The 11455-nt window shown below is 47.9% G+C and overlaps 1 protein-coding gene across 1 annotated transcript in view; it reads right to left on the bottom strand.

Moving 5' to 3' along the window:
- Positions 1 to 4142: 4142 nt before the first annotated feature.
- The window catches only part of MYL4 (myosin light chain 4), a 28735-nt gene continuing 21422 nt past the window's right edge, over positions 4143 to 11455 (bottom strand). The window contains exons 4-8 of the mRNA XM_058561283.1: positions 7749 to 7898; positions 5980 to 6153; positions 5398 to 5475; positions 4789 to 4833; positions 4143 to 4293 (exon numbers count right to left, since the gene is read on the bottom strand). Of these exons, the coding sequence (XP_058417266.1) occupies positions 4805 to 4833; positions 5398 to 5475; positions 5980 to 6153; positions 7749 to 7898 (431 nt within the window). The 3' untranslated portion in view covers positions 4143 to 4293; positions 4789 to 4804. The remainder of the gene's footprint in view (positions 4294 to 4788; positions 4834 to 5397; positions 5476 to 5979; positions 6154 to 7748; positions 7899 to 11455) is intronic.

Genomic DNA, 11455 nt, shown 5'->3' with positions numbered 1-11455 from the left:
CGCATTCACTGTACCAATCTCGGGGAGGCAGGAAACCAGGCCTATGGGCACGTTCAGTCATCTCTTCCGTCCACACAAGCAGCTGCCCTATGTCCCATCACTTGCCATCAACCCATCAGGATGGTGCCATTGCCAGCTCCATGCTGGAGCCCTCCCTTCAATCTGCCGAAGAGTGGGACACCCCTTCCCCTCCTCCTCCCACCCTCCCTCAACTTCATGAGATGTCATCCTCTCAGGTCTACAGTCAACCACCCCTCAGGGTGGTGGTGGAGACACAGTGGGCTCTGTCCTATTCCAATAAATTTCATGGCCTACTATGGGACTGAATTGTGTCCCCCCAAATTTGCATGTTAAAGCCCTAGCCCCCAATCCCCAATGTGATGATATTTGTAGGTGGGGCCTTTGATAATTATGTTTTGGCAAGTCATGAGAGTGGAGCCCTCATAACAGGATTAATGTATGTGTGTGTGTGTGTGTGTGTGTGTGCGTGTATCTCTGTCTCCTCTCTTTCTCTCCCTCTTTCTCTATGTGAGGAAACAATAGGAAGGCAGCCATCTACAAGCCAGGAACAGAGTCCTCACCAGAACCAAATCGTGCTAGCACCTTGATCTCTGACTTCCAGCCTCCAGAACTGTGAGAAATAAATGTCTGTCACTTAAGTCACCTAGTCTATGGTATTTTGTCATAGCAACTCGAGAAGACTAAGACACTGTCTGAGTCCTGGTTTGAAATATTGAAAGTCAGTCCAGTCAAAGGAAATCTTGGAAATAAGGTCACCTTTTACCCATACCTCTTCCCAGGTGGGACAAGGGCTGAGCCTGACTGATGGCCCAGGCAGGAGGGAGGCTGGGGGAGGGAAGGGTGACTAAGAGGACAGGAGTTTCTTCTGTCTTCAAATGAACAAGCCCAACACCATAAAGGGGCCCCATAAATCATGCTGGTTCCTGAGGAGGTTCACCAAGTAGGCAATGCTTCCAGAACCATTCCCTCAGTAGAAGCAGCCACCTTAGACCATGAATAGAAGTCACACGCTGCAATACCACAAGATAAAAGGGGCTTGGGTCCTGAGGAATTTGTGGAGAACGGCTGCCCTACCAGCCCTTCTCCAGCCCTGCCAACTTCTAGACATCAATGGGAAGGGAAAATGCACTTCCGTTTCTTTTAAGCAACTATCTTTTGATCTCGGTAACCCACAACCAAATATAATCACAACTGATACTGTGTTCAGTAACTATAGGCTGCTATCTGTCACATGATTACAACTATTTAACGTCTGTCTTCCCACTAGATTGTAAGCATGAGGGCAGGGACCCTATCTACCTGGTTCAGTATATCCCCAAGGCCCAAGCCAGTGCCATACACACAGCAGGCACTCAATCAGAGTCTGCTGAATGAGTGAGTCAGTAACCCCTGTTCATACCCTTCTTCTCCTTGGGCCTGAGCACAACCTTGGGACATCTTTTCCTTAAAGGTCTCACTTAATGCTCATCTCCGAAGGAAAATCTTCCCTGTCACACCTCATTTCCTTCTGGCTCCTCCTCTTGCAGGTCCCATGTTATGTAGATGAAGTTGTCCTGCTATTGTTATGCTATTTAGAGAGCATTCCCTACTTAGTCCCTGGATGCTTATGTCCCTGCTTAACTGGACGGTAAGCTACTTTGGCAGGGAAAACATACTTTCAGTTTTTTAATCACTGGGAACCCTAACCCCAAGTCCTCATAAACGCATATAGTGGACAAAAGGTGCTTCATGAAGAAAGAAAGAGAGGGAGGAAAAGCTGACAAGGCCCCACCACTCAGGAGGAATGTCGGCATTTCAAGTTAGGGAGAGTGATTTTTATTTATTTATTTATTTATTATTTTTTTTTTTTGGTGAGGAAGATTCGCCCTGAACTAACATCCATTGGCAATCCTCTTTTTTTCCTCCTCCTCTTTTTTTACTTGAGGAAGATTAGCCCTGAGCTAACATTTGTGCCCATTTTGCTCTATTTTTTGTATGTGGGATGCCTCCACAGCATGGCTAGTGAGTGGAGTATCCAAACCTGTGAACCCAGGCCGCCAAAGCAGAGAGCACAGAACGTTAACCACTCAGCCACAGAGCCAGCCCAGGAGGGTGATTTTTAAAAAGGAGCAATAAGTAAGATCAAAAAAGAGCAGTCAGAATGGTAGCAAGCAAATAAGAGAGAAGATTCTCAAGAGCCTAACTTTTGGAAAAAATTTCAAAGGCAGGTTGGTGTGTGGAAAGGGGAAAAATAAGGGATTCAGGGGACCTTGGACGGACTTCCATTAGCCTTGGGTGAGTCACTTCACCTCTGGGGATCTGTTTCCTTATTTTTCCAGTTAGAAGTTCTGACTCAATCGTAGTCTTCTGGTTGTACTCCAAGGAGCCCAGTTAGAGGCTCCAAGAAAGCTGGAATCCACCCCTCACCTCAGCCAGAGAAGCTCTGTTCCCTTAAGCTTCATGCATTGGCTTCCCCACAGAATTTAGTTTGAGCAAAAGGCTGTAGGGCTAAAACAAAGTTTGAAAACCACTGGAATCAATGACCCACCCCCCCAACTACATAAAGATCTCTGGTTTTATGATTCAACCAGTTCACCCTCAAAGCTGGACTCCTCCTCAAAGAAGAAAACGTACATATGGGCCTTGGTCTCATCTCCCCAGCCAGACTATAAATTCTGAGAAGACCAGATCTGGGCCCATGGTTCTCAGCTTCCCATGTGGACTCATGACATCTCAGCCATGGCTGGATTTATAGATGTTCCGCAAAGTTCTGTGGCTGGATGCCCCGACAGTCAGGGCAGCAGAAAGGCTGTGAGAAGAAGTATCTCATCCACCTTGGGGAGTTCTCAGGGATATAGGGACCCCCATACTGGGTTGACTGGGCCCCTGAGCTCCAATATAAGTGTTTCTGCTCACATATGTAAGTCTTCAACTTCACCACATCATCTCTCTCCTTCTTCCCAATCTCTGGTTTTCCTGTCTTGCTTTTTCCACTTGCCTCTCCCCACTCCTTTGCCCTCCCAGCCTGAGGTCTGTGGTCCCTCTAACTCTGATCCTTTCCAGGGCCTTGAGCTGGAGTCCTGGGTATGGAGCCCAGGGTTTGAGCAGGGAGTCAGTGAGATGACAAGAACAAGCAGGGCTGGGGTTGGCCCGGTCGCGTAGCGGTTAAGTGTGCGCGCTCTGCTTCAGCGGCCGGGGGTTTGCAGGTTCGGATCCCCGGCGCGCACCGACCCATCACTTGTCAAGCCATGCTGTGGCGGTGTCCCATATAAAGTAGAGGAAGATGGGCATTGATGTTAGCCCAGGGCCAATCTTCCTCACAAAAAAAAAAAAAAAAGAACAAGCAGGGCTGAATCAGATACCAGGGACTTTGCACTCAGGGGAGAGTCACTTAAAGGGCCCAAGTCAAGAAACAAGAACCATAAACAAAATGTGATATATGCATACAATGGAATGTTATTCAGTCTGAAAAAGAAGGAAATTCTGACACATGCTACAACATGGATGAACCTTGAGGACATTAAGTTAGGTGAAATAAGCCAGTCACAAAAAGACAAATACTGTATGTTTCCATTATTTGAGTAGTCAAATTCACAGAAACAGAAAGTAGAATGGCAGCTGCCAGGGGCTGGGGGGAGGGGAAATGGGGAGTTGTTGTTTAATGAGTATGGAGGTTCGGTTTTGTAAGATGAAAAAGTTCTGGAGATTGGTTGCACAACAATGTGAATATACTTAACACTACAGAACTGTACACTTTAAAATAGTTAAGATGGAAAATTTTACATTATATGTATTTTACCACAATTTTTTAAAGAAGCAGCAGCAGCAAAGACTATTTGAGGCATCCCTGCTAACCCGCTTCCTGCTTGCCACCTGGAGGTGAGATAAGGTGGAGAGTGAGCCTTGGAAGGAAACGAAACTCCTCTTGATTACAACTCAAACTGCAGGCCCTTCCAGAGTTCTCTGCTCATGTGTCTGACCCTCATATTTCTAGATCCACAGGAAGCCCCTGTCTCTCAGCTCCCAACTACTACTCGTTTCTCTAGGGAAGATACACGAGGCCTCAGGTGTCATTATCACACACACACAAACCCAACTCGATTAATTAATTAGTTTTAAAAACAACTCAGAGACTGGTCGGAACCCGGGAACTTTTTATTTACAAGGAGATCTGTGGGCCCATGACGTCCTCGGGCTGTGGGGCAGTGGTAAGGCCAGGACTCCAGCTCCGCTCAGTCACTCTGGGCCTCTCACTAACTCCCCCTGGGAGGGCTAAGGCCAAGGGCCTGGCACCTGAAAGAAAGTGCTAGATGGAAAAGGCATCTCACCCTCCACACCCCAGTCCCTTATCACAAACCCCACCAAGACAGGGGAGCGCAGGGAAGGGAGTGAAAAGGAACAGGGTCAAGAGCCCAGGCCAGGACACTCTCTTCCACCTGCGATCCTTCCTCACATACAGGGGCCTGTACAGGGGGCCACAGGCCTGAGGGAATGGTGTTGCCTTGAGAGACCTGGGAGAGGCAGGAGGATGTGACTGATGAGGGTCAAGATAGGGTGCAAAGATACAGCGCAGGAGGGCAGGAGGCAGGGCAGGAAGGGAATGAGGGGCGGAGATGGGAGCAGGAGAGCGGAGGGGAAATGATGGGAGGGGCCAGGCTGCTCTCATGATCCCCTGTGGTTTCCTCTTAAGGGCTTGGGGCCCAGACAGAAGAGCTCTGGGGCATGTGGCGTTGTTCCAAAGCCCCAGTGTGGCCCCAGAAAGGACCAGGAGGGAGAGGCTGCACTCACCCTGGAGTGGCCTGCTTCACCCAGACATGATGTGCTTGACAAAGGCTGGGAAAGAAGATGGAAATCAGCCACTGCCCTTGCCCCCCTCTCAGCTCTTTACTGCCCCCTCTGTTCTCTTAAGCCCCTTCCCCCTTTCCTGTACTGCCTGACTTCAAACTTTCCCACTACCCCATCTCCAGACTGTGATTTTCTCTTATTTGGGGGTTGGCGGGAAAAGGTGGAAAAAGGGATGAGACCTAACCTCTGCTCTGTGTCCGCTCTGTGCTGACACTCGACATAGATGAAATGAGCTACACTACCTCTACCAATCCCCGCAACCTTGAGAAAGGTGCCTGCATCACCTCATTCCTCAGATGAGAAAACTGAGACTCAGAGAAGGTAAGTGACTTGACCAAGGTCACACAGCTACTATATCACAGAGCCATCTCCAAAATCCATTCCTTTATACCAGGATGGAAAAGAACAACATCTGGTCAGGAATTCACCAAAGCCCATCTGGTGCATGTGTCCTCTAGATCCTGGATCTGTTCTGTTCCATAGACCCACCTGGCCCTAACTGCCCGCCCTCCTATCTCTGGGTGCCCAGGGAAGCGAGGCACACCCTGATACCTTCGTAATTGATGCAGCCATTGGCATCTTCTTGCCCAGCCAACAGCTGTTCCACTTCAGCTTCAGTCATCTTCTCTCCTGGGATGGGGGACAGTGGGCACTTAATTGCAGATGGCAAAGGAGGGACAGGCAAAACCAAAGCACCCTCTCAAGTCTGAAGGCCCAAGACTCCCTGATCTGGGAAGTGGTCATATCAAGCCTCCCCCAAAGGCATTGGAAAGTGGAACCCAGGGTCTTAAAGCCCTTCCTAGTCCCCGAGCCCTTTCCCTCTGCCTTACAGCCACCACTGGGTGAGCAGACCAGGGCCCCAGTGACCAAGGCAAAGACAAGGATAGGAGCCCTGGGTTCCATCCTTCAGGGCGCAGCCCAGCTCTGCCAACCTGTTCTCCTCTCCTCCCAAACCCTGCTGAGCAAACCCACTTGGGGAAAGTTATTCCTGCTGAGCCCAGGGAGACAGGGCCTGGATCAGGATGTGATCCTCATGATGCAGGGACCCCCATACACCCCCAACATATGCCACCTGGGCAGCTCCCACTCTTCCATCCCTCCCACTTGGGCTCCGCTTCTGCCCAGCTGGCATACCCAGGGTGGCAAGGACATGGCGAAGCTCAGCGCCCATGACTGTGCCGTTGCTCTCCTTGTCGAAAACACGCAGCCCCTCCACGAAGTCCTCGTAGGTGCCCTGCTCCTTGTTGCGGGAGATGTGCTGCAGGATGGGCAGGAACGTCTCAAAGTCCAGCATCTTGGCATTCATCTCTTTAGACAGGCATGGGGAAGGAAGAAGAATGTGATGTGAGCAGAAGCTCAAGGGGCACAGAGAGTCAGGAGGGGGCCTCACCCCAGCTCTGCCAGGCTAGGACCCATCCCTCGCAGCACCCAGGGCTTAGCTGCAGCCACTTCTGGGTGGGGCACCCAGTCAGTGATCCTGGAGGGCACAGAGCCCATGAGAGCAAGGCAGGAGACTGGCTCTGTGGCCCTCTCCTCAGTGAAAGGACTATGGCCCAAGGGAAAAGGGCCGTGACTCCACCCAGACCTCTGAGCTCCAGGTGGCCAGCTAGACTGGGGGGTGGGGGGTGCGGAGGGTGGCAACAGCAGGATTTGAGGGGCCCAAAGGGCTGCACAGCCCAGGCCTCACATTCACAACTTAGACTTTTGACACGTGACAAACATACAGTCACAGAGGTGAACTGACAAGGTTGCAAAAAGAAAATTTTGCAAAACTCCGCATTTGGGTCCCATTACTGCACCACACTGCCTGGAGCTTCTCTGAATCAATAATTTTCATAAATTTGTGATTCTCTTGTAACTAGCACACTTTTCCCACATTGTAGCGTGTTAAAGGCTTTAATCTAATAGATGTAAAGCATTTTTAAATAGCAAAAGTTTTGGCATTTCTTTCTTGTATAACAACCCAGAAGTCCGCCAAAATGGAAGTACCCAGATATCTTTCGACCTCTAAGAAGGCCTGCTGACATGGGCAAGCTGCTGGTCCTCTAGCCCTTTCCCCCTACATCCTCCCCCTTGCACTAGTGTCTTCACCAGCAAAAGCAGGGGAAGGAGCCAGAACCAAGGAAAGGGGAAGGGGACCAATATGGGGCCCAGGAAGCCTTCAGAGATGGCCCACCCTGGGTGGGGGGCTCCTACCTGGGTCTGCCTGGACTCACCTAGTGCCTACACCTCCGAGGAGAAGGATGTGTATGTTAGGGCAACTGTTTACTGCCTCACATGACAGATAACATTCACAAACAGGACACACTCCCTGGCATCACTTTCTAAACTCATTCACCAAATGCAAATGAGTGAAAGAGGCATCATTATAGAGCTAATCTTGAATCTCCTCTAATTTATATTAAACGAATAATTGCAATCTTTGGTGCTTGAACTATTATTGGAAACAAATTATTTGTGATACAACTCATGATGGTCCAGGACATCTCAGTGCCGTGACATCTCCATTGAGCCTACTGGGTGGGGGAGAGTGGGGGCGGGGGGTAGTTGTCAGATTCCCACTAAGCCTCTCTGCTTGGTGTCCCTAACACCCTGGGGTGTCAGAGGAAGACACTGAAGCAATAGAATGTTGCTCCTGCCCTCCAGGAGCTCCCATCTCATGGGTAAAACAAGAACTAGCCCAGGCCACATATTTCTCCAGTAAACTAAGTAAGGGGGGAGCCTTACAGATAAATTCTCACCTTAGGAGGCAGGTAACCTGGGGAGAGGAGGCTAGCTTTGAAGAGCTAGAGGGAGAGAAGGGAGAGAAGGGAGAGAGCTGCTGGCAGGAGGTAGATCTGGGTGAGGAGACCCAAGGGCGGCAGGGCAACACTGGGAGGTCGAGCAGCCAGGCCCACACTGACCTTCGGCCTTGGGCTTGCCCAGGACTCGCAGCACCTCGGCGTTGGTGGGGTTCTGGCCCAGGGCCCGCAGCACGTCCCCACACTGCCCGTAGGTGATCTTCATCTCTCCAGTGGGGGTCCGGTCAAACAAGGAAAAGGCCTCTTTGAACTCTGCAGAGAGAAGACCCGGCTGCAGCCCCCTGGCCCGAGTGAAGGAAATGGATGGGGGCTGATCAGCTTCCCCCAGACTGGAGAGCAGGTCAACGTGGTTGATAAAATATTTCAATATTTCCCTTCGGCCATCGTCCTAACCCCTCTCTGGAACCTGCTCCCACCTTGTCTTCTGACAACTGAAGAGGCATCCTGGAGCCTCCATGACCTGTTCCAGCACTGGGCCTGGGATCTCTTCTATTAGACAGTTGTCACATAATCTTAGTGGCTCCCCTGCCTCTACTCCCTCCCATTCACCCATCCCTCCCTGATGGATGTGAGGTTCCTAACTGTTGAAAATGGCAGGGAAGTGAAAACATCTCTGGCTCAGGAGTCAGGCTTCCTGGGTTCTCATCGTGGCTCTGGTGAGTACCTCAGGATGAGCCCACTGGTTCCCAGTCTCCCTGTGCACACACAGGAGCAACGGCTCCACCCCACCTCCCCTCCCAGGCAGAATATGGAGGCACTTTGCAAAGTGATAAGACCTGTTCAAAACTCAGCTAATATCAGTTTCAAGCTAAAAAGGGGGCTCCTAGTCCAGGCAAGCTGACATTGTGGAAACAGTCAGACCACCCCAGCTCAACCACTGATCTGCACATGGCCTTGGGCAAACTACTAACCTCTGTGGGCCCTCCTTTTCTTAGCTTTAAGTGGGGATACAATGTCCACCTGAGTGGGTTGCTGGGGAAATTACAAAGTGCGCCAAGCATGGCATCTAGCACATAGTAAGAGAATCAACAGGGGCCGGCCCCATGGCTTAGTTGTTAAGTGCGCGCGCTCCGCTACTGGTGGCCCGGGTTCAGATCCCGGGCACGCACCAACTCACCGCTTGTCCAGCCATGCTGAGGCGGTGTCCCACATACAGCAACTAGAAGGATGTGCAACTATGACATACAACTGTCTACTGGGGCTTTGGGGAGAAAAAGGGGAAAAAAAGGAGGAGGATTGGCAATAGATGTTAGCTCAGGGTCGGTCTTCCTCAGCAAAAAGAGGAGGATTGGCATGGATGTTAGCTCAGGGCTGATCTTCCTCACAAAAAAAAAAAAAAAGAAAGAAAATAAACAAATGGTGGTTATTATTATATTTCCTGGTTCTGGAACCAGCTCAGAACTATAGGGACTAGCCTCCCTGAAGGTACAGCGTAGCTGTCCCAGGGGCAAGACTGAATTAAAGCACTCCTGGACCCTTTGCAAAGAACCTTAATTCCTCACTAATTTGGATTCAACCAATTTATTACTGGGGATAATTTGCCGAGAATGGTATTGAAGTGACATTATGCTATCAGCAAAGAAATGATTTACTAAGTAGATTAACAATATAAATCAAAGAAGAATGTGTGAACTACTTAGGAGAAAAGCTGCTTTTAATCCTCTCCAAGTACTTTAGAAACACTTATTTTCTTAAGAGGCTGCATATGGATTATTTACAAATCACTCCACATATCAAAGCAAGTGCCCCAAGACTTTTACTTGCAACTCTTTATTAGGCTTTGTATGAATTTAAGAGCTAAATGACCACATGTCTTTCACATTACTGAATAATTGAGTTCAAATTCCATTTCCATTGCTTACTAGCTATGTGCCCTTGGGCAAGTAAATATTTAACCTCTATAAACCTCTTCTTTTCTATAAATGGCACTTACCTCATAGGGTCCTTAAATTACATTCAAATTAAATACAATAACGTATACAATAACATCTTAACACAATGTCCTGCACATGGTGAATGCTTAAACAATGCTGTTAGTATTATCTTACCCAGTTTAATCCCAATTTTACCACTTAACTGGGTGATCTTGGCCAAGCCACTTAACCTCACTGAACTTTGGTTTCCTCCTCTGTAAAAGGAAATAGTACCTACCTCACAGATTTATTAGAAGGATTTAATTTTTTTTAACTTTTAAAGTACTTGGCACGGCTTCTAGCACAAATTCAGTGTTCAATAAATATATATTAGTTAGTTGAACTTGAACTCAGACTTTTTGATCTTCTCATAGTTCATTCAGAAGAGTAAGGCCACTTAATATTGTATACAAATATTGAATCACTATGTTGTACACCTGAAACTAATATAATGTTATATGTCAATTATACCTCAATAAAAAAAAAAGAAAAACACTAACATCTACAAAAACAGCAACAAAAAACTTCAAAAGAACCTAACCTTAAATAAAGCATGTGAATATAAAAAAAAAAAAAAGAAGAAGAAAAAGAAGAGTAAGGTCAGGTTTAATAAAAGAAATTATTGGAAGAATGAAAAAAGAAAGAACATAATGATACTATTGAGAGTGGAACATGATGGGGGAAGTCATAAGAACAATGCCCCATGATTTGAGCACTTAACATGGGCCAGGCTCTGAGCTGATAATTTTGCATGGATTATACCTCATTAATCTTTACAAAATATGCTATAGGTATTATTATCCTCATTTATAGGCCAATGTGGATGTGACTTCTGGACAACTTCAAGAAAATAACGAGGAGGAAGAAGAAGAGACCAGCTCTACCTGCTAATGGTCCAGCCTGCTGGGAAGCCAGGTACATACATAAGAACCAAAGACTGAAGTTTAGGAGTGCTACTAGGAAAAAACAAAACTGTTTTTGAACAGTTGTGATCTTGAGGTGTGTGAGAGGTGATGTTCATGGGACCAGAGAAAACCTTTTCTCAATATCTGTAACAGTCAGCTGCTTGCTAGAGCAGTGAGCAATGGTGGTAATCCCTTTCTAGAAAGATATGGAAATCTGGAGAGGACTGGATAAGGAAGTCAAGGTTTAGAAGCTAGTTCCTAAGAAATTGGGGCCATATCACCTGGAGAATATAAAGTTGCAAAGGGATTTGATAACTATCTTCAAATAGATAGATGGAGGCTATCTAGAGGATGCTGCATAGTCAGAGAATTTCTGAGTTGAAAAGAACCAAATACCCTCATGTTGCAGATAAGAAAATTAAGGTTTACATAAGTGACTTGCCCACAGTCTCATGGCCAATAGTGGCAGAATTTTATTTTATTTTTTTGTGAAGAAGATCAGCCCTGAGCTAACATCCATGCCAATCCTCCTCTTTTTGCTGAGGAAGACTGGCCCTGAGCTAACATCCATGCCCATCTTGCTTTACTTTATATGGGGACACCGCCACAGCATGGCCTGACAAGCAGTGCGTCGGCGTCCCCAGGATCCAAACCCAGGCCGCCAGCAGCAGAGCCCGCGCACTTAACTGCTATGACACGGGGCCCGCCCCGTGGCAGAACTAGAGCTAATACTAAAGTCTCCTGATTCTAAATAACTTTCTTTCCACCATAACACGAGAAAATCATCTTCAGCTTCACCAAAGAGCAAAGGAAGAGATAGCAGGGGTCAAGTTAAAGCAGAAACAATTCCGACCCAACATAAGGAACAACGTCCTCAAAGACAGAAGGATGAAGGACTAGAATGAGTTAGGCCCCCAGCCCAAAAATTTTCATGGAGAAAAGAAGCAACCAGCTGCCCAGCTGGCTTTGACCTTGATTTCCATTTTGGAAA

This window comes from Diceros bicornis, chromosome 18 (genome assembly GCF_020826845.1).
Source record: "Diceros bicornis minor isolate mBicDic1 chromosome 18, mDicBic1.mat.cur, whole genome shotgun sequence".
NCBI classification, from domain to species: domain Eukaryota; kingdom Metazoa; phylum Chordata; class Mammalia; order Perissodactyla; family Rhinocerotidae; genus Diceros; species Diceros bicornis.
This window is presented reverse-complemented; position numbering and strand designations above follow the sequence as displayed.